The sequence below is a fragment of the Aythya fuligula genome, chromosome 2, assembly GCF_009819795.1.
Source record: "Aythya fuligula isolate bAytFul2 chromosome 2, bAytFul2.pri, whole genome shotgun sequence".
Lineage (NCBI taxonomy): Eukaryota > Metazoa > Chordata > Aves > Anseriformes > Anatidae > Aythya > Aythya fuligula.
Window position 1 is genome coordinate 10,415,268 of NC_045560.1, and position 24,286 is coordinate 10,439,553.

The 24,286-nt window shown below is 34.6% G+C and overlaps 1 protein-coding gene across 1 annotated transcript in view; it reads right to left on the bottom strand.

Moving 5' to 3' along the window:
* Positions 1-2,677: 2,677 nt before the first annotated feature.
* Positions 2,678-24,286, bottom strand: part of NCAPG2 (non-SMC condensin II complex subunit G2) — a 43,645-nt gene continuing 22,036 nt past the window's right edge. The window contains exons 13-28 of the mRNA XM_032183392.1: positions 23,956-24,108; positions 20,589-20,811; positions 19,374-19,489; positions 18,736-18,909; positions 17,458-17,528; positions 17,032-17,185; positions 16,709-16,882; positions 16,118-16,234; positions 15,843-15,986; positions 14,054-14,153; positions 13,124-13,308; positions 12,199-12,342; positions 11,531-11,634; positions 9,760-9,857; positions 9,236-9,338; positions 2,678-4,127 (exon numbers count right to left, since the gene is read on the bottom strand). Coding sequence (XP_032039283.1) covers positions 4,070-4,127; positions 9,236-9,338; positions 9,760-9,857; positions 11,531-11,634; positions 12,199-12,342; positions 13,124-13,308; positions 14,054-14,153; positions 15,843-15,986; positions 16,118-16,234; positions 16,709-16,882; positions 17,032-17,185; positions 17,458-17,528; positions 18,736-18,909; positions 19,374-19,489; positions 20,589-20,811; positions 23,956-24,108 — 2,118 coding nt within the window. The 3' untranslated portion in view covers positions 2,678-4,069. The remainder of the gene's footprint in view (positions 4,128-9,235; positions 9,339-9,759; positions 9,858-11,530; positions 11,635-12,198; positions 12,343-13,123; positions 13,309-14,053; positions 14,154-15,842; positions 15,987-16,117; positions 16,235-16,708; positions 16,883-17,031; positions 17,186-17,457; positions 17,529-18,735; positions 18,910-19,373; positions 19,490-20,588; positions 20,812-23,955; positions 24,109-24,286) is intronic.

Here is a 24,286-nt window from a genome sequence, read left to right on the forward strand (position 1 = left end):
CTTGGTTGTAGGCATACGGCCATACAGAATTCATGTACCTTTCCAGCAAAGATATACGTACTTAAAATGTTAGGCTTTAAAGCAAAGCATCTGTTACTGCAGCATGTAAAAATTATTAAAACCAGGACAAGGATTATTCCAGGAATAGTAAGGCGGGTGAGAAAGTGATTGAACAGAAGAGGGGAAAAGTACTGAAAAAAAAAAAAAAAAAAAAAAAAAAAGACTACGGTGGTCCTCTGGTAAATCATAGTGGAGAAAAAAGTTGGTAACAGCTTCTACTTCCTACAGTCATAAGCAGTAAGAAAGTGCCAGAACTACCACTGTGACACTGCTTTGAAAAAATGCTGACTAACAGAGCAGAAGGTGAATTTCCGCCATTAGAGCTTCCTCAGTGCTAATGGATGTGTAATTGGTGCAGCTTTTCTAGGACCATGATGTGCAAGTAGACAAGCAACCCACTGGTATTGGAGGACTATGAACAAATCTATGCCGAACAGCAAGACTTAGTAAAAAAAAATCCCACTGATTTCCAAGTAAATTGAAGCTACAATTAGAACATAATGAAAATCATGTAGCACTTGGTAGCAGCAGCACACGTGAGTTTGAATGCACAGTGATGTACCGCTGTCATTGGAGTAAACATCAAGAGGCCAAGGCAGAATTTTTTCCTTTTCCTTGGCAAGCCACAAAGTTTTTGTAGTTGGATCCGAACTTGCAGACATTTCTTAGCTAAAGAAAAAGCGTGAGGACTTCTCCTGGCATTTCTTTAGTTTATGATTTGAAGCTGTCATAGATGTAAGACTGCTGGACTTTGCTTCCCAGTCAGAAAACAGCAAATGAACCTTGTCATCAAAAAAGGGACCAGACCCTTTACTAAAAGAGATTAAGCTTAAAACAGACACAATTAGTCTAAAGCTATTGGTTTCTTCAGTAATATTTAAACTGGATATATGTGCATGAAGGGGAGAGCTCCAGACATGCCATTTACAGGTACAACTTTGACTAGAAAATTTATTCTTTAGGCAGTTATACATTAACAGTGATTGCCAGTGCAAATTGCTAAAAGGTTCTCTTAGAAAGGTTTTATCTTGTTCATATTTCAAACAGTTTTATTAGTTAAGTTCAACTTGGAACAGATCTCAGTGGGTCTGTTCCAAAACTGTGGGACCTTCTCTGACATACAGGTTGGAGAGCACAGCGAGCCAAATCTACTCTGATTATCAGTCGTTCCGTAACAAGAAGCAAAGACCAATCCTTCTCCCCCAACAGCACTTCAAAGGCACTTTTAATCAGTAAGATAAAACAAACCTGATTTACAGGCTTCAAAACGGTAATTCAGCTTAAGAAATATACTATTTATTTATTTATATATATATATGTATATATATATAAAGATAAATACAAGGATTCAACATTTTGGCAAGACTTAGTTTGCAATGAGAACACCAAGTAAAACCTTCTTACATTGTTGTGAGATTTACCACAAAGACCCAAGGAGAAAGCACTTGACAGACTTTGGCTCACAGAATTCAAAGAAAGAACATCATTGATCGTGTTGCAGAAAGCCCGTGGCTTTTCATCTATCAGAGGAGTTATAATAGAGCCGGACTGGATCTCAGGCTGAGATCCCTACACCAGCTCCACTGCCACCACAGAACACACTTAAGAACCACTTGAGTATCAGCCATGATAGAATACAGACAAAAGTTCATCTCTAAGTTTTCTTACCTTCCCTTACAGTGTCACCTCTTAAGTTCTTCAGAAGAAATCAGTCTATTTCTGATGTTGGTAGTTACCTTTATTTCTTTCAGGCTCTGGGATATTGGGTCTGTAACAGGTACTCCATAAAAAATGGAAACTGAAAAAGCAGCGCTATAGATCGAGGGAAAAAAAGGCAGTAACTTAAATTCTCTTCTAATCTAATATGAGCAAACAATGAAAGATTGAGAAGCAGAAAAAAACGAAAGTGATTTACATATTCATTAACTAATTTGTATAATCAGAAGATTTAAAAGGTCATTACTGGAACACCTGCCTGTTAACAGATGTAGAAGACTGAAGGCCAAAGAACACAGTTTTTATAAAGATGTTGATGGATAAACAGTTGGCAGATCTACAGCTACCTGCTGGGGCAGCATTAGACTTTTTGGCTCAGGCTACCATCGTGGATAAAGTAAATCTTCTGGAATTCACATATCCATACTGACTTGCCTGTTGTAAAGCCTGACAGTTGTTTATTCAGGATTTGATTATTTTTAAATATCAACATTTCAGCTAAATATGCTTCTGTCTAGGAGTGAAATTTTATGCACTAAAAAGGTTACCAACTCCTACCACAGAAAGATGCCTGATAGATGGGGGTACAGCGCTATGCACAGATCCTAATCAAGAATAAAGAGCCTGTCTTAATTTAGCTAAATTTGCTAATTTCTGTGTCAGTGCCACTCTGTAACATTGGAGATCTCAATGAGCCATTTATATAGATACTAAATGCAAAGCATACTGCCACATTTTGAAGATAATTAAGTGTTAGATATCCAAGTTTAAGCTAGTCCCTGTATGGTCTTTACGGCCTTTGGCTGAATCATTTTCCTGGGGACACCTACTAAATCCACTTCTAGAATAGGTAAAAAAAAAACAAAAAAAACACAAACAGTATTATGAACTTAGACATGTAATTTATAGATGCCTCAGTTAAGGCAAAATAACATTCTGCAATCAGCATTGTATGACTAGTTTTAGGAGAGCATCTGTTCACATTAAAAAGTTAGGTAACTGGCCTACATGTCTATGCTACCTGCAGTATTAATTTATAAAAATAGCCAAATGTACAGCAATTAAACTGGAAGGAAGCTCAGAAGATAATATAGTCCAACCTCCAGATCAGACAGGGTAATTTCAAAATTCTGTCATGTTCGTCAAGGCCTTGTCAGTCAAGTTCTCCTCATCTCCAAGGAAGGATCTTCCACAGTCTTTCTGGTAAACCTGTTCCACTTTCAGTTTCTGTTCACTTTCATCCTTTTTTCTTTCATATGTCCAAGAAGTACTTTTCTTGCTGCAGTGTGTCTGCTGCCTTATGTTTTCTTGATGCGTACCTCTAAGCAGTCTTTTCTTAATCCTCCTCATGTAGAGGAAAACAGTAAGGTTGCTCTTCTGCACTTGCTGATGCTGATATATAGAATTAGTCCACTACAGGTGAAGGACTTTGTGCATGTCCAAGTTGAACTTTGAGATTTGTTGTTCCTTATGTCCAGCTTGTCAGGATTCCACTGAATCAGACAACCCTTCCCCTCAAAAATATCAACCACTGCCCCCACACGGGTGTCATCTGCCAACCGACTGAGGCAGCATTTCATTCCATTGCCCAGGCATTTAATTAAGATGTTAAGTAGCACTGGCAACAGCATCTGCCCTAAAAATTGCCACTAATCATCAGTATGACACTGTAGCACCCTTATTCTTCAAGTCTGATTGTCCAACCAGTTTTCCACCCTTCTTGTAGATAATCCATACAGCCCATCTCCCTCCAATTTGGTTACAAAAATACTACATAAGCCTTGGTGAAAAGTCCTGTGAAGAACAGAAAAAGTGACATCCTCTGCTCTCCCTTTGTTCACAACAGGAATGAAATGAGGTTGGTCAGGAAGAATTTGCCCCTAGTGAATACATGCTGGCAATACCCAATCGCTATTTTGTCCTTCATGTGTCTCAAAATGACTTCTGTAACATCTAGGAATAGGCTTTATAATTTTCTCCAGGTCTGAGGCTATGTGCTACCTCAAGGTATAAGAATATACAATTATTATTTGTTTTATAAAAACAAAAATACTTTTTTTTTTTTTTTTACTTCCTCCCCATATGACAGTTTGATACAAAATAACCTCCTTATGAGTCTTTGAGAATCTTTACTACTACACGATTTCTATACACACTTTTGTACATTTTGCCTGCTTTAAATGTACAGAGTAACAGAAAATAGAACTCTTAATAAATTTACAAGATCATATTATGCTTTTTAACACAGTTCATCTTCCTTCCTTTAATTTTCATGACAAAAGCTTCCATGTGGTCAAGGATTCAAAATTTCATCCAGAATTTTCAGAGATGATTCATACAGGATTCTGAAACTGCATAAAAGAATGCAAAACAGGATTAGACATGCTCATACTAAGATCAGTCCTCAGCTATTTGAGTCTAAGAGAAATCTAAGAGATTTCTTTGACAAGTTATTCCATATCTGCCTTTACAAAGTTAGTTTTGAAATAGTTGTTTTTCTTCAACTTACCCATTTTTCTACTGACCATTTCTAGCTCTACTGAAATCTAGAGAAAATCAGTTCAATTTACTACGTGAATTCAAGCACATTTTCAAATATTTAATCATCTGTATTTCATGTGTATTTAAAAGCACAACTAATTTTTTTCACAGCATTTTCACAACATTTTACATTTTTTAAAACATAGTCAAATCCTTTACTGCTAGTTTATAATAAGCTGTTTTTCGGTCTTCTACTTTTTTTCTTTCACCCTCATTCTTTGGTCTTCATAATTTTTCTTCTCAACTCAGTAATTTTTTTCCAAGCCTGAGCTTTCTGTCTTATCCTTATTAACTACATGCTTCAGCTGCTTGTAGATCCATCTTAGTCACTTTCTTACTCTTTTGTTTCACATTACTCCCTAAATGGTCTCAAAGGTCAGCTTTGAAATTTCCATTTGGAAGGCCCTTTTTATTTTCTTGCACCCCCAGAAATTGTCACTCACCGAGCCTTTGCAGGTGCATTCTCACACAACTTCTCCTAATACTGCTCTAAGACATCCTCAAAAGGCAGAACAACTGTGGTCTTCTGCCAAAATATTATTTTATTATTATTCCTCATAAAGCACTATAAACTTTATTCTTCATGTTATTTTTGTAAAAGATTCTGCCACCTGTATTTCTCTCTCTCTTTTTTTTTTTTTTTTTTTTTTTTTTAATTACAGTCCTATACCGATGGCCTGGAATAAGCAAGGTTAGTCAGACATTAATCATGCTGAGTTAGGGCATTCATCAAGGAGACACCAAGACTATAAATACAACAAGAAGCCGTATTTTCTTAACAGTGTATTTGATGCCAGGTCTTCCTGAATTCAGATTGCCATGGTTGTGTCACATACTCTTCCTCTATAATGCTAACAGTCTTCAAGCCATAATCAATCTCTACTGACAAAATAACATAGTGTACTAATTTTATAGCACATTTTAATAATTAGTTAGTTATTGTAATAATTAATAATTGTATATGACCACAGTGGTCATATACACGATGTTACTTTGTATAATTTTTATTTTATTACAATCTAAGGCTAATAGAATAATACTTCTGTAAAGTTGGTCCATTTATCAACACCACACTGGCCAAGCTGCAGACAATAAGCTATGATTCAGGATAACCGTAAGCCTCCCCAAACAAATTTAAGCTAATTTTACTAGGTACCACTACAGTGAACGTGCTGATAGGAGGCAGACAAGCCATACACAAAGTTATGTCACAAAACAATGCAAGAATCAGTATTTATAGATGCAATGAGAGCGCAATAAAGAGTTTTGGAAGCTACTTAAATGATAATATTAAGAAATATCTTTCAGCACATCCATTAGCTCAGTTTAAATTCTAGTGCCTACCTACTAAGATGCTAAATACAGAATATCAAGAAAAAGGTGTTATTTTATAGCACGTTTGTTTCACAGAGCATGGAATACTTCTCTAGCCTCCAAATCACTGCACTGGAAGCTTTAGTAGCTTTTTTTTTTTTCTAGAAATAAATACTTGCATTTTATAAACTAAATTAATGTCTGTGGCATTACTCTTGAGGAAATTCTCTCAATATACAATATGCTGTCCAGAATTTTAAAGTGCGATGAGCAGCAACTTTAGACCCACAGGGCCTTTTTAAACTGCTAGCTCAGCTTGAAGAGGAAAGACTAAATTACAATGAAAAATTTTGCTTCTAAATTAGTATAACAACTCCTTGTTTAATGGCAGCATTTTAAGTACTCCACCGGACGGGAGTTTTACTTATTTATTTCGTTGCTAATATGTAATAGATGACTGCTACGTTAAATTTAAGATGCTGGCACAGAATGCCAAGTCTCTTGGGAAATTAAAGAATATCACTGTTTCGTGGTATACCTGGGTATTAAAAAGAAATAATCCATCAGAGTTGCTGTGAGGTAATGTATTCAGAAGTAAGAAGCAATAATACCTTAAAGTATGAATTAAAAACACAGTAATATGTTTTAGCATGCATCAGTGCAACATTGTGCCTTTCAAGATTATGGTCAAAGCAATTACCTGACATCTAACTTGCAGCATACCATAATTAACATTTAGGGGCTTGCTAAGTAGAGTGGAAAAAGACAATGATAAAATCATTTACAAACAACAGTGCACATTTCAGACTGTATATAATCACCTTTTAGCTATACATTAGCACGCTAGTACTAGAGCACTAAAAATAAGTGTCTTCAGACAGTAGCAGCCCAGCCTGTCCCAGCAGAACACCTATCTGAGAAAGGCACTAATAATTAATCAAATTTAACACAAATACACTAATAATTAATCAAGGAAAATCTAATCATTAAAGAACTTCCTCTTAACCTTTTCCTACATGAATTGGGGAGAGAAGGGAGGAAAAAACCCACTAACCTCACAACATATTTGTGGGAGTTCTTGAATTCTATAATCCTCCCAAGATCAGAAACAATCACACAGCTCTGCAGAGTTTTGTTAGCATACTGTAATTCTGATTTGGGTTACAAATACTTCTCACCATCATGCTCATATTCCTAACCTTTTAATTTTATCTACAGCTATCTCTTGTTTTTGTATGATACAAAGGGAGTCATTCATATATCACAGAACTAAAGCACTGTGTAGCATCTTATGCTCTTCATCTGTCCCAGCTTGAAGGATGATTTGTCCCTGTTCACTGGGCAGAGATGTTCATATGGATCCACAAAGCAATTATCTGTGTTCTTACTGGAATTTATAGTCAGTAGTGCACTCAAGTGGTAGCAATTATTCATTTTAATACGCCTATTTATTTAATCATGTTAAGATTTGCTTTAAATTCTCAGCCACTGTCTTGATTAAAAGAATTGCATAACCGAATCATGATACTCTTGTTCACCTTTCTTTTCCAGATCATAATTATCATTTTTAAAAATATTCTGGTAGAACACTTGGCAACGCAGCACTAAATGACTCAACAAAAAAAAATAGTTTATTTTTGCTTGATTTTGTTTCTAAGCTAAGTCCCAACCAAAAGAGCTTTGTTCACAGCCCAGTAACTAATTAAAACAAGCCACCCAGGAAGCAGAGTCACTTTGATGAAGTTTTAGAAATCTAACTATGCAGTGATTATTTATCTACTTATTTATTTTTGTTTTCATCAATTTTATGTTACACAAACACAATGTCCTCTGCAGAAGTCACTCTTAAAATCTGGATAGCAATATTTCTGTTTTCTGGTTACTTAGGTCAGACAGAATAGGGAATAATGGGTTGACTTTTATTTATTTATTTATACTTCCTTTTTTTTTTTAATAAATCTATTTGTTTTGATTGCATATAACTGAGGTAGATCATATCACAAAACTTTCTGGTCTACTTCTTAAGATTATATATACAATTTAAAGAACTACATAACACCCCTTAGGCTCTGATATAATAGCAGATTTAAATGAGCAAGTAAGTGTTTTGTTAGCAAAAAAGCTACTGCTGTACTTCCTGCACTTCTGAATCACATCTAAATGCGTATTTACTGCACAGCCCTTTAAAAGTTCTACCACTGCCAGAACAAGGTAGTTGCAGCTGTTGGGCTTCTTGACAGAACTCAAGTGCAAATTCTAAGGATTTAAATAGAAAGAAATAGAGCCTATGTGGTCCCCTCAGTAAATCACCTGCTTTTTCATACAGTAGCTTCTCATAACTTTAATATTAACTTTAAATGAAGGACACAAGTTCAGTCACAGCAGAGCTGAGGAAGGTCTCTGTCTTGTCACAAAGCAACGTGCCTCAGGCCAATGATCCACCAGAAGAATGTGGTGTGTTTATGTTTGAAGGGCCATGCATGAAATGGTTAAATAAAATTATGAATTATTTATTGATTGATTGATTTCAACAGCCTCCTCCTGTTCAGGACCTGGTGCATTGCTAGCTCCTTTGGGTATGGATGAGTGTCCATAACCAATTTGGTTCTTTATCTAGTTATCCCTATACCAATTTGTTGAATATCTTGGAGAATTATTTTCCACAAAATAAGTTATCTGTTTTGTTATTCAAGAGTAGGAGAGAGAGAAAAAAACATTATGTAAAGAAATCAGTTATCCTTCCTGCAGCGTGCCTACCCTTCTCAGTTACTAACCCTACCAACCAGGAGACACAGGGAACTATAACTTAGTTTCTGAAGTACTTAAATATGTATTACATTATTTAAATTCCAGTAGTCTTTTCTTCACAGTCTGTTTGTGCTTCTTAACGTCTACACTGCATGTTTTCTATTTCCACAGGCAGTTCAATAAACAAGACAGAGATCAAATGTTAAAATTTTATTTTAGACTTGAACAATTCTGAAACATTTGAGGCTAAATTATTCATAATTGTCTGCCTGAGGCGGGTCTGCAATAAATGCTTGCAAATGCAACTTAGTCAATAACATTCAAGAAACCACCCAAAAAAATCATCCCAAAAAATCTAAAAGTCAACCACATGTAAAACAGAAATCTTAAAAATGACCAAAATAAAATCAACTGTGGAAAGGTTTGAAAGTCACTGTTATATTCACTTAAATGTTTAACATCTGCATATGTGTTCATCGATACACCTACTAGCAAGAGCCATGAGAAAAATCTTCTACTAGTAAGAAACCCTAAATAGACTACTTGGTTTGTCCTACACCTGCTGCAAACAAAACTGAGTTTGAGTTCCGTGGTATAACAGGATGAAGTCATAATGCATTCAAATTAAATGCAAAAAAAATCTACCCTAAAATATGTAAAGATTACAATCACAGCAAATGTACTGGCAGGAAATTTAATACTGTGCTGAGCTCAATATCTCAAGATTTTTACTCACTATTTTAAACCTTGCAATCATTCAGAATGCTCCAACTGTATTACCTAAGTATAGAACACAGCCATTTACTGCAGAGAGGGTATAGGGGAGTTTAGTGTTCATTTCCCGTAGCACATTTACCTTTCTGTATTGCTAGATTCTTCTGTGGCAGTTTCCTTGTATGTTATCAGCTTTCTTTGAATGACAGGTGCAATATCCTTTAGAAGTGAAGCTCTGTGCTTACCTATTTGAAATATGATTATGTTGAAAAGTTGGACAAAAATAATGCTTTATCAAAAAATAAACTTGTATATTTTCATAGACTATCTTTTTAACACTAAAGATTCTTCAATTAAAGATTAGATATGACATATATGACATCAGATTTTCACTGCTCTGGATTAATTACTGTGTGTTTCAGCAAACCAGAATAAGGAGATGGACCATATGAATTAGCAGATAAATGTATTTTTAAATTCACTGCAAAGATTGAAAGTCCTAAGCTTAACAACATCATGTACAAGTGATATGTCCTTAAATTCTTTAGAAAAATGGAAACTTAACAGGATGAGGAAAAGTGCCTGTTGAATTGTATAAGAACTTGGCTTTTAAAGAGCAGCATAGCAAAAAAAGAAAAATTATTGTACAAAAAGAGTTTGACTGACCTTTAATTATAATCACAATGCAGACCATAGCTGTAAGACTAAAAATCTCTTCAACTTCTTTGGAGAGAATGCATTCCATTAATTCATTTAAAAATGACCTAAAGAAAAAACAAAGGAAATATACTTAATAAATAATATTTCCTTCAAAACAGAACAGAAAACAACAAGCTTGTGACTACGTTACCCTGCCACCATAGCTTCAAAGATACCATGCAGGATAAAGGATATTTATTGGGTGACTGAAAATTGCATGCTTGCCCTAGAACTATAAGAATATTTGAGTTAGCAGAATGGTAAATTGTTTGGGAAGAAAAAGTTTGTACACAGAATAAGTTTTTATGAGAAATGAAGAGCTCGTGGAGTACTTTAGGAAGGATAATCTGAAAAAGGTACTAGATTTACTGGAATTTAACTTATGCAATTTGTAGTGAAGTTTCTAATTTCAATTTCTACTGAAGTTTAAAATATATTTATATGGCTCCAGTGTATTATTAGTAACAACTCATGCCCTTAAATCTATTTCTATTTGTAGCTTAATTAGAACCTGGAGTTCAGTTGATATTTTAGTCTAAAACATGTATGTCATAAAAACAAAATGGAAACGTTTCCAATTCAAGAAGCAGCACTGAAGAACATTTATAGCTGAATATAGCCCTGAAACACTTTCCAACTACATTTTAGATATCAAAAGCATGGACACACTAACAACTTTTCATTGTGAAGCTTGAGATAAATACTAACAATACAATAAAATGTTAAGATGCAAAAAAGCGTCTTAAGATCTTCACTTTTAGCAAGAGATGATAGTATTACCAGGGAACTTCAGTAATATTTGAGGAGAATATATTAAGAGAAATGAAAGAACGGAGTCAAGAAAGAGGTCTGTTTCTCTAGTCAAATGCAAGGGTGAACATTTTCAAGACAGTTTCAAATTTAATGGCTCTTCCTTTTAGCATTTCAGCACAATAGAGCCCTTAAGTATGTCATTAACAAAAGAACCAATCTCCACTAATGATTCAGTGAATAAAATTTTGAAGCAAAGTTTGAACTTCTATAAAGATCAGAGAACGATGACACCACTTTAAGCTCTGAAATCAGTATTCATGAAGCTGCTGGTGTAATGTATAGCTTTATTGTATCATTGTGGAATAAACTGACCAAGTGTCAATTCCATTTCATATCACCCTTAAATTGCTGACTGATAGGATTCTGCCTGGAGTTTTCACTTTGTTACCACACTGCTTACTTTAGTAAACACAGTCTTTAGTTCCATGAAGGAACTTTATAATAGTATTAACCTGTAATAAGACTCACTGCAGAGACAGCACAGCTGCCTCCCCAGCACAGGAGTCACAAGCTGCCTACCACCACAGGAGTCACAAGAGCCTACAAGCAGAGATAAAATAAGAATATTTCAGAACAAGAAGCTATTTCGGAATACACATATATAAGAGAGGTAAGTAATTGGTTCCTACACGGATAGTTTCCTACTAAAGAAAAGGACATTTGCTGAACTGTCAGATACTGCTAAGTGACAATATTATCACTGGTAGGAAGACTGAAATTAAAAGTTTTAAATTAAAATTTAAAATTTAAATTAAATGTAAGTGAAATTAAAAGTACACAAGACTGAGTCATTAGTAACTGAAAACATAACAGACACTGCGGAATCTGGTGCAAAACGATTGCTTGTCCACAAATTACAAGTTTGCATCAGATTCTGTAATGTTAAAGGCTTTTGCTTTGGACAAATTAATGGAGAAACATTTACCTGACCACATTAACTGTCTTCATAATTATGGTCATTAAACTGCTTGAAAGAGGTGGAAGGTCTGAAACAGTCTTTGGTATAGTTAAGTCTCTTTCACTGGAAGCCTAAAAAAAGAAACAAATCAACTTCTGCAAATTAAGAACTATATGTTTGCAGAAAATATCCTGGCAAATCTATACTTCAGTGATTATGCTAACCAAGACATATCCTTAAATAATTAAAGAAACATTCACACGTATTCTTTGAGCACCCTTAAACCAAAAAACGCGTAGTCCAAATTAACAAAACGATTTTAAATTAGAAAGGCTAAAACTAAAACAAATAAACAGAATTTTTACCAAGGGAAATGTTTATTACTAGTTACTATTTGTAAAGGCATAGCACACTAAACAGAAATTAATGTCTTTTTTGTCTCCAAGTTTAAGTATGCATACATCATTTCTAAATATAACCTAGATAACAGCGATTCCCTGATTCCCTGTGTTAGGTCTTTTTGGTATCAGGTTCTGAATAGTATGGCAATGGTAAAGTTTCCTGTTTGTTCCATACCAAAACACACAAAATCATTATCTGCAGTAGAAAAAACACACTTTCTGAATGCAGCTCTATTATTCTAACATTAAGTTTAAGAAGAAGTCAGTGTAAAAAAGAGTCAGCATTAACTTTACCTTTTGTAATGCATAATTTATCTCCGCTACTATTGCATCTAGGAGAGTAGAGAGCACACCTTGGTGAACTGCTGGGCAAGATGAACGCCAGTACTGGACTGCATATATGAATTCTCCAAGAGGCATTTGAATAGAGCGAATTAACTAAAACAGAAGAAAAACTGCTGTTTGAGATTGCTTGAGTATAATTAAAATATTTCAGCAAACTGTTTTCTGCAAAGTGCAGATCACACCTTGAAAGCTATTGTGGTATTTCATTCACCAGGTATCAGAGAGGAAATCAGCAATGCGTGGAAAGTTTGCTCATAAGTTTGAAAGAAACAAACAAAACAACAGTTGAACCAAAAAAGAACTTTTTTTCAGAAGTCCTGGAAAGCAGATCATCGTATTTGCCAGTTATCCACCTGTCTCACTACTATCTAGTCTCTGTTAAAAAAAATACAAGAAGCTAACTTTTCTGAGAAGATAGGACAGTCAGAAGAACTCTGGGACATGACCCGTATATTGAAGCTGATACAATTCAAGCTGAAACAAATAAATAATATAGGTATATTTTTTTCCCTCTGTCAAGATCATAACATAAAGAATTAAATTCTTTGCTCTGGAATGAGAAAATTCATTTTAATTGCAGATAATCTACGAGTACTAGGGTAGTTCAAGAACAGTTGCAAGAGAATGTCTTGTTCTTTATTTTACTAGTTTTTCTGCTGCTACAAGACCAATAACAGTTTTAAGAAAAAAAAAAAAAAAAAAAAAAAAACACTGGAAATGAGGAAACCTAGAATATTAGAAAAAATAACCAAAAATCTAATTATATATTGAATGGGACAATAACCTCAAAGTAACCAAGTGTAACACCACTTCACATTTGAAGTAAAAAGTATGAATTCATCTAGAGGTAGGTAGAAAATTTTAAGCATAATACCTGAATCCCTTCTTCCAGCTGTTTCTTGAGTCTGCATGAGACACATTCTAAAATTTTCTGGAAGACAGTCTGTACAGCATGGAGAAGACTTTCCACTTCATGTGTCTCAGTGTTTTGAGTCAAAGAAGCTTCAGTAATTTCTTTTAGAACACAGAGTAACACTGGAGTACAAAAGCCACCTCTCTCTAGGGAAAGAGATGAATACAACAATATGAAAATTGTTATGAGATATTCTCCAGGTACAAGCTCAGAATGAAAACTCTGCTATATACCATAAACAGCGATAGTTTCCAAGTCTCGACAACACATATAGTTTCTGAGCACCTTTAGCTGAAATTTTCATACAGTTCAATCAATATTTCAAGTATAAACCCAGTGTCCCTTCCAAAAATTCTTGAAGCATGGAGATTAAGATTGTACATTTCTTCAGGAGCACTATTTTAGTGCTACAACGTTGTCTCCTAAGGCATACTGAGAATAAATTTTGTGATACACACAGAATCACAGAGTGGTTTGGGTTTGAAGGGATATTAAAGATCATCTAATTCCAACACCCTGCATTGGGCAAGGGCACGTCTCACCAGACCAGGCTGCCAAAAGCTCCATCCAGCCTGGCCTTTATTATTAACATTTATATAAAATATGTGTATGTATATAATTTGTATATCAAATAGCAGTAACTGAAATGTAACAGCAAGTAAGCAACATTAGTTATCAACAGTGTCCTGACTCTGGACTGCTTCTCTGCTTGTTTTCTGTTTTCTGAAAAGCTGCTGTTACTTCTGACATTGATTATTGATGCTAACATAATCTGTAAATACCATGTTTTGAGAAACAGACTCCAAAATGCCAATAGCAACAGTTCTGTTAATACAAAAAAAGTCATCTAAGCATGTATAGAGATGCTAACATTAGCACAAAATACCATACCTGTTTGTATAACTGCAAGTGCTATATCTAAAAGGTATGCTTGAAATTTAAAATTTCCAAGGCCAACCATTATTAGATCTTTACACACTGTCAGGTAGTCCTGGAAAAGAGATGCAAAAATGTATCAGAAAAGAAAAAAATATATATATGTTTAAAGCAACAGTTCAGTAGTAGTGAAAAGTAGTAAAAATATCAAATCAAAGGAATCATTTAATCATATTTTACATATTGAAATTAGATAAGGGATGGGATGGGGGAAAGTCTTCAAAGAAATCTTCACAGTACTAGCATTTTGTGAGACATTATATTAGATTAATACGTATAAACTCGTAGGTGTTTATCCATTTTCACTTTCACATTGCAGAAGAGAAAAAGTAATACGTGTATTAAGAATTCCTGCCTCACAGGACATCAGCTTTTCCTCGACAGAGGTAGTTCATAGCTCCACAGTCCAGCAGAATAAGCATCTGTCTATCCTTTCTTGAAGGTAAAAATACTACTTAGTGGACAAATATACTTAAAAATGCAAATGATGGGATCCAGTGGTAAATGCGCTACCACACAAGGTTATTATATAGGTATAAAAATCCTGATATGTATTTTTATGTTCTGGGACACTCCTATGTATGGACAGGAATACAGAAGTAGCATCATCTTCATTTTTGACACCAGCTGTAACATGTAAAAGGTCAAATGCAGTGTATGAGAGCAGACCAGTGTTATTGTTAAAGAATCCATCCCTTTGTTTCTTGTTTCCATTTTTAACACAATCCTGTGTTCTCAACTAAATTTGAAAGTAACTCAGAGTAGGTGCACCAGATATGTTCTCAACCTTTGATAAGCAGGAGTTCCAAAGACTGTTCCAAACACTTTGCTCTTTCTTCCAAAGAAAAATGTTTCTCAAAAAGCAGTAAATCCTCTGTCTTTTTCACTCAGGCTTTAGATCAGAGGCACTGACACTGAGCATTTACCCAGACCTCTCTAACAATCTTGAATTGCAAAATTAAAAAGGGCATAGTAAAAGAGCATTTTCCTGCACAGACACACACATGTTACATGGTAAGACTAGAATACTAATGCAGACAGCATAGGGAATTTCTAACCAGTCTATGTTCAGGTTAGTTGAGTCACTCAAGGACACGGATTGCAATTAAAGTTAGTCCAAATCCTTCCCTTGATCAAAATCTGAAAAGAACCATAGCTCAATGGTAAAATCCACACTGGGTTAAGTAATACATCAGAGAAATATAACAGAAGACTATTCAAAACTAGCTTAAGCATTATCTTATCAAATGTTTTCTGTGAAGGGTAATTGAAGATAAGGGATACAGAACAATATTGTCAAGAGACAAAAAGCCTGTGGGATGATCCAAAACCCTTTCTTTGTCCCTAGGAACTGAAGGAACACTCTGATGGCTGTACTAAAGGAAAAAGGAAAATCTTGGCACCAAGAATAACCGAGTAACAATGGTTTGGTAAACCCACATGACACGAAGAGACATGCTGGAATGTCACAATATGGTCTCAACAAACGAGCAGTCTAAATACAGTGACCCTCCAATGAGTCCCTGCCCATGACAGCAAGTGCAAAATTTAGGAAGGAAGGAAAGAAACAAGCAAGCAAATATTATTAGATCTAAATCCTATCTCTCACAATCACACCACCTTCCTTGCCCTTTAAGTCATCTTCTGTTGTGATCCAAAAGCTCCACTTTATTATGCCACATAAAATTGCCACATATACAACTTATAAATCAAGCTGTTGCCAATCCAATAAGAGACCTCTAACCTGGATAATTAATTGAGAAACATTACTCTGTTTTGAAATGCCGTCCTCTTGATCAGTTGCTAACAAACAAGGTACAACTTGACTTTCTATCCAATCACCTGTCTCCTTCAGAATTGACAGGTAATCTTTTCCGTCTTCAGAAAACTGAAAAAAAATAAACAAAACACAATAGAAGTTTATCATTTTTCTAATTTCAATTCTTTTGGTATTTCCTTATACTGCCAGCTGTAACTCCAGCTACTGCGAAATGTTATTCTGAAAAGATATAACCATACCTTGTTTTGAAGATGAATACTCAACCTGCAACATAGGCTGAAGGCTCTTAAGGCGGTTGTTTGATTGCAGCCAACAGAACTTGCATCGGTTGCTTTCAGAATTGAGTCAAGAACTTCCTGAAATATTACAGTTTACATTAGATTTTCCAGAAAGTCCTTTCAAACGTTTATTCTCTTTTTCTCAACAGCTTTAAACAAAATATTTTCAAGTAAGAAAAAAAAAAAAAACAATAAAACGAAAAGGTATAATTTCACTTTCATTTTGCAACACTAGAATGGATTTTCAGACTATTCCGTACATTGTAAAAGTCAGGTCTCTTAAAAATGCTCAACACTAGATCACAAAAGTTGAAGACACCTAAAAACAATAAGGCAGTTAAAATCTGCCACCTATAAACAATTTTGAACTAATGTACTTCTAGTTTCAAATATTTGTCTGAAGTACAGATAAAAAGGAAAACCTTTTTATAAAGGAGAAGAAGGTAGAAGTGAAGCTTATTTATTTATTGTTGCAGAAGTTTAACTTGAGTAAGACAATATATGTTATGATATGAAGCACTCTTTTATAAGCATTCTTTAAAGGTACAATACCTTTGCAGCTCTCAAAATTTTGAAAAGCTGGCTCAGCTTCTTTTTAGGTGCAGAGAGTAGGCAACCACGATTAACAGGATGAGTCAGTAAATATTCAATGTAATCAAGCGCTAATTCTGGCTTTGATTCCTGTGTTACATGGATACGTACTCGCCGTTCAGATGTTTTAAGACTCTAAATGAGAATGAAGCACAAAACCAGTACAATGATGTTAGTATTTTAATTCTGAAGGAGGAAAATATAGCACTGAAGAAGCTCTTTCTTAAGAAAAAAAAAAGCACAATAAATTTATGTATTCTTATAACTCCTTGATGTATGCACACCTTTCTTGGGGTTAACATGTCTGACAACCAATCACCGGCTAATTCCATAATGTGTCCCACTTGTCCCCAGTGACACACGCAGTCTATCAGGGTAGAGTATTTGCTTTCGTCAGCTCCACTGTCAACATTTCTGAGTTTGGAGATCACACCACAGCTTAGAAGAAGGAAAGGAAAAAAAAAAAAGAAAAGAAAAAAGGAACAAGATAGGTTAGTTTTACAGCCATTAGTGCAGAAATAACCCAAAGATAATCAATCAATATAATACCAAAAAAACATACCACGTAGATTTTACTAACTAACTCTGCAAATTTATTTAGTGGATTAATTTATAAACACGGTCATTCCACACGTCAGCTTGTGAAAAATTAACAAAAACAGTCAGCAAGAGAGTTTTAGTCATTCACATTTTGGATCGAAAGATAGTACCTGAAAGTAGGAATAGCAGCAGGGGGCATAAAGGATGCAAGAATAACCAACGGAGTCATGCAACGGTCATCCTACAATAAAAAAAAGTGTATGATATGATGTACGTGTTCTGTCATACATGGAAAATTAAAGAGTACTCATTATGATTAAATTATCTCAAACTGAAGATTTTATTCTTTCCATTATAAATGGAAGTGGAAAAAAAATCCTAACAACACATGGCTCACAGTCTGAAACTTCTGATTCATATTGTTGGAGATCAATTATCAACTATTTTATCATTTAGCTTTCCAACAACTATCAGAACAACCACCAAAAATTATGGCTCCATTAGACAATAAACCATTGCAAAAGAAATAACAGCTCTAGCTTACACTTTTCCAAGAAGCAGCTGTTATTTAATTTCACAATTATGATACCACCTAACTCTTCTCAAGTAACTAGTGCCTCAAACAAGTATTCATTCAAATCAGAAATTTTTTAAAGGCGACTGTAAAAAAAAAAAAAACAAAAAGGTGCTTAAATAGTAATAGTAACGTAGAAATACACTACAGGTTGTTACAGCACATCATAATACAAAGTATAGACCACTACATAGTCTCGATTACATTACATAAAAGCCAGTCTATGTGAGAAACTTTTCAAAATAAAAATAGTGTATCTGTTGTCCAAACTTTATGAATACAATCAAATGAAATTATTACCTATTTAGACATTTGAAGAGCTGAAACCTTTTAAAGATGATTTTTAAAAATAATGTGTTAAAAAAAAAAATCTAGCTTTTCAGGAAAGAGACGTTTTGCCTCAATCAGTCTTTTAGAAAATAAGCCCCTGATGACGAGTCTTTTTGGATCCAAGCTGCTTACTCACATCAAAGTCAAGAAGTCCTATCCAGCTAAAGCTGGATATCTTGTCTGCTCATCAGTACCTATCAAGAGGGATGTTACATCCTCCAGCAGAAAAGATTTGTAACATCTTTGACAACTTCCAAATGCTTTCAGGGTAGAAAGATATTTGGTCTATCTGTACTGCAGAATATTATGTAGAAATGAACTGCTTTCCACTCCCTGATTATCTAAAACTGACTTGAATGTTGCTAAGTATAACAACCAGCATAACTCAGTAAACTTCACTGCAAAAGCCGTAAGCAAAAAAAAACAAACACTTCCACTAGACCAGGCTTCCAAATGCACTACAGGATGATGATATAAGCCAATGTCAAAATATCCCAATCTTAAGAATAACACAAGAACAATTAAATCCATCAAGGAGACTTGCCTTAAATACTTTTAAATACTCAGGAAGTACCGAAGCAAATTTTCTGATGGCATAATCTTTGGCACCTTCATTGTGATCTAGTGCTTTGCGAATACTTCTCCAGAGAATTACTATAATCTCCAATAAACTGGCCATGCTTGCCACATCATTTACTGATAACACATCATTGAACATCTGAAATAAAAACACTCAAATGATGTTACCTATTACATACTAAAATACAAATTTGTTAAAATAACGTTTCAAAAACATTGAAAATCCTTGCATTCATTTCACAAAGGTGTGGTGTTTATTGCAAAATAGCAACTCCATGATTCATTCATAACCTCTAACTCCATTCATCTTACTACATTATTTTTGGGGAAAATATTTAATTGCAAAATCTAGCAAACTTATTTTAAATAGTGGAATTAAAGAAATATTCGAGTATGCGCCACATTCCGTCTATCTTATTCTACACACTTCACCAAGTTTCTGTTTTTGCAGGGCATGAAAACCCCATGATAGTGGTTTTCCCCTTCTAATTCCACAGATGTTCAATTGCTTTTCTTCAGATTTCTGTCATATCATTAACTGCCTATATCTGAAATTAAGCACCACAAAGATATCAAAACTTATCATAAAGTGGACTTTCTTACACTTATGCTCTCCTTCTCAGTTTCTTCATCTTCATCATCATCATCATGAAGACTCTCTTTTGTTGCTTTCTGGATGCAGGCATTTAAGCAGCGCCGAATTGTTAGCATCAGTTTAGCTACATTTAAGTATAAGAAGAATAAATGAGATCTCTACTATTCCTGAAGAACATTGTTAGTAAATGCTTCTAAGTACAATGCTAGGTTCTGAAAAGCAGGCAACAGAACCAGAAATAGCTGGAAAAAAAGATGTCAAATTTCGTGGTAAACAAAAATGGAAAAATGGACAAATGTTTTATATACTCAAATATAAAGAAATGGCAACATTATCACAAGGCTCTTTAATTTAATTGTTAAAAATGTCTACTCAAAAAAAAGTCAAATCAGGATCAGAGGAAGCTCCCACAACTCCTACGTTCATCTGGCAGAGCTATTAATTTAATGAATGATGTCTAAAACCCCATTTCTTCCAATGTACATTCCAATTATTTATAAAAGACACAGTAGCCAAACGATTGCACTACTTAATGCGGATCTCATCTTTAGATCTAAGTGAAAAGGTTATTCTTACTCTGGTGAAAGTATGACAAGCTGAAATACCATAACAGGGTATTTCAAAAGTACCCTACTACAGTAATATGATCAGTCAAGGGGCAATGGCTTTATTTTACCCAAGTCACCCCATGCTGACTACTTTGTTTTTATAGCACCAAAATTCTTCTGAAACATTTTTTTTCCCAATCTTACTTGGTTCAATAACACTTTTATAAAATCTCTACAGTGCATATATTTGTCACAGAAAGCCTTAGAGTATCAGATTATCAGACATAAATATTTCTCACTTCTTATAGAAACTTCTACATAGAGATCTCAAATCCCCCGAGACATCAGCTATTTTACTTCACTGTTTTTGCATGATAAATATATATTGACTTAGACAGTTTTACGGTACATGGAAGGAGAAATGGAAAGAGACACCAAATAACAATATTGGTTATGCACACAGTACAACATCGAAGAGCAAAAACAAAAAGTTTACTGTAGAAAAGGCTTATGACAGTTGTCAGAGTTTATCACTGGTGTCAAAAACACAAAGACATATGAAGTAATATACTAAACCCCAAAAGAGCTACCAACAATGCGTCAGTGTGAGGTAAGAAATTTTGAAAAGCAATTACATTGTGTGGTTTTGGTATTTCCAAATGGTTTGTGCCTTACCTATATTGGTGGGGGCAGTATATTCATAAGCATATTGATAGAACTTTCTAGCTGCTGCCGAATTCATCTGGATTAAAGTAACACAGCGCTCACACCACACATACTCAGGCTGGTTAATGGGGAAGAAAGAGTTGAATAAGAGGTTCACTATGCGTCGTGACACAGGCCGTGAATCAACTTCAAGGCGAGCCAGAAGATGCTCCATAGGACAGATTTTCCAAAACTTTAAAAAATGAGAAAATACGTTAAAGTAACTGGAAAAAGAAAAAGGAAAACAAAGTCACATTTATTGTAGTCTGCATCAAAATTCTCAACAAATATGAATAGCATTTACCTGAAAAGGTATTTTTAATTTTACCAAAATACCAGGATATACTTCAAGTCATGTAGTGCTTTAACAATGCTACTTTCTTGTTCTGATGCTCCTCTAAAACTCCTGGTACCTCTAATAGACAGTAAAATTCTAGTTCAGGCAATTCCAGCTCAACACAACTGAAAAGCTAATTGAATTTCACATATATAGGAAGGAATTATTTATTCTAAAAAGATATCACCACAAAAGATAATTATTTGTTGTTATATGTCATGTTTTGTATTTTCAGCATGGAACAAAGTAGGACCAAAGGACTTAAAAGTATGTCATGCTCCCTAGAAACCTGTATAAAGCAAGACCCTTTCCAAAAGGTATCCCAAATGTTCATTGCATCCCCACCATTAGCAGAGTTCTAGCTTATTTGTAAAGCAGTAATTGAAGGCTATGAAATTCAAAAAGAACAAACAACTTGTTATGCCAGCCATAACACTACTCACATTTGCCACTTTTGTGAAAATATCTTGAATTAGTTATGCTGTGCACTTCCACATAAAAAAAAAAGCGACCCAAAAAACTCCCTAAAACCACAATTTAGGATTTCTTGGCATTGAAAAATATTATTATACTCTTGAGTAAAAATAGCTGCAGCAGCTAATTCCCTTGGGATTCCTAACTATGGGCATTTCTACTAAAATTACCATAAAAAGAAAGTGCTTGGAATACACACTGAAGTAACCTCAGGACTTCAGAGAGATGTACATTACAGGTTTTAAATAAACAGCAAGTCAGTGACAAAACAAACATTTACTGTTATTTTTTTAAATACATAAACCTGATCCCTTTTTCTTTTTTAGAAGACACGAGTTTTTTTACTATGTAAAAACAAAGCAGAGTGGATGGAAGTTTTCCAATATGCCTGAAGAACAAATAACAACTAAGAAAAAGTCCCTAATAATTTTACACCTGCAGTTGCAAATTATCTTTTTCCTCTGTGTTTTATGGTATATTCATAATAATTCAGGAAAGCCAAAAAGATTGTTTGCTTGAAATTTCACACTGAATGAGAAATAACTTTTAAACAAGAATTTCTTATACATTTAACAGAAGCACAAGACTTCCTTTCTGTGTTTTGAAAAGACTATACACAAATCAACAACAGAAAAATTTTATTTAGTGCGTTTTTGAGATTGTATACAACTTAAAATTAAGCTTGTTCATATTTTATTATACAGGTAAAAAAAATACTATTTTACTATAAAAATAAAATCTGATTTTATGATCTGATAACTGATACTAATGGATCAAATCGTGACTGTAGATGTCAGTCCTTTAAATCCTACTTGGATCAGCAAGCTGACATTTTAAAAGCAAAGTCTGCAGACTTAAAATTCAGCACAAGTGCCAAGTGCCTGTGAGGTTACAGAGTGAAAGGGATATTTGAAAATAAATAAAACAATTATAAAAATGACATGTAATCAGATTAAGGGAATATACGCTTGTTGAGTACTTTAAGAATAAATAATAACATTATGGAAATCATGATTAAGATTTCAAAAACCTTTCAGAACTACAGTACTGTAATCAGTTGTTTCTGCTGATTCTGTGAATCAAGTGATATATCTTCCCCTACCGGTTAATTCACAGGCACAATCTCTGAGGTTCAATTTCACAGAGATGACTTCTGCCACTGTACATTTACATCCTTATTGTAAACCAAAGCCAGCATACAAAAAGCTGAAAACTCTATTCTGAAATGGCTTCCCCTTTATCCTGTGTTTTGGGCCTATTTGGGGAAATTTGGAAGGTACTGAGGTGGTCTAGTCTTAATATAATGTCTCTGAGGTCTTGTGATCAAAGCTGGAATGCACACATTTGGCAAGTAGGTGATTCTCATGTTCTGGGGGGATGTGTTTCTGGAGTATTGAAGCCTTAAAAAACAGACGGAGCATTTATTCAAAGGTTAATTCTGTCACGAACAACAGAGATTCATACACATGACTACAGCATGCATTTGCATAGAACAAGAGAGGCAATTCCTAATAACTAGGCTCAGCGAGAGACAAAACCATGATTAAAATAAAATATAAAATTGACTCTAGTAAACCATTAACAGCAGAGATTATTGCTCTATATAGTAAGAGTCCACGGCAGAACACAAAGTTGTTTAAAATCTCTATGAAAGGAAACAAAATGCTGGAGGACATGCCCACCCACAAAAGGCAAATAAAAATTATAAAAATAGGTAAATAAAAAGTAAGAAAGCAATTCAGTAAAGGCATCAAGCATTTTAGGTGAAAGAGTCCTGCCTTGAGCTAAGCAGCTGTGGCTGTTCTGACTGTCCTACCATGGCACGGCCACAAGAGGGCAGGGAAGACAAACTCCCTGAGAAAACAATATTGTGGAATTGTTGAGATACCACCACTGAGTAAAAAGTAGTAAGCACAGAGAAGTTTGCTGGACCTACTCCAAATAATAATAATCCAGAACAAGCGAAAAAAATGTGGGAGAGAAGAGAACAAGAGTTCACTTGGCTCAATCAAGAAGCCAACTTTTCCACCATGTCTACAAAATCTTTGCCACAGCGATATCCAGACACAGCATTATCACCTATGGTTATCTCATCCTAGAGGAACAACTGTAGAAAGCTTGCAAGTTCATCAGGAGCAGTCTCAATTAAAAAAAAAAATTAATTAAAAAAACTATATATCATTTTTAAAGGATTCTTCATGAACACCATAATTTCAGTAGAATTCACAAAATCATTAATAAGAAGTACTTCCATACTACCACCTACATTTGGATCAAAATCTTTAAAATGGATGCTTTAAAACAGATTAATAGCAACAGAATCCACAAGTCTTAGAAATAAACTATCAGTTACATGCTTAATGATATAAGGAAGGGAAAACCTGAAATTAAGAGTGTTACTACATTAAATATGTATTTTTTTTCTTTCAATGCTAAATGCAGTAGTCTCAAAGGTACAATTATTGTTAAAATAAATACTTTGATTTTATTTTCTGTCTGCTACCTATGAAGCAACACTTATCCTACCTTAGCTGCCTTAGTAGCTTTGATTTTCAGCAGCATATCAACAAAGGCCACTCGCACTTTCTCTGAATTGTCATGAAGGCTGTGTTTAAGTGCTGGCAAGAGCTGCTCCAGTAATGGGTGACTTAGTTTGTTGTCCAAAGTTATTGGTAGGCACTGCAAGAAAAAATCATTATGCTAAATACAAATTTTAAAGAGTAGATTTACAAAAAAGATGTAGCTAAAAATTGCTGAACTGGACCACGACACTTCTAAGGTTAAATTATGCAGGGGCATCCTGTGCACGCATATTTTTCCTGTTGTATTCTTTCACAAAAGTTACATCAAATTTCCA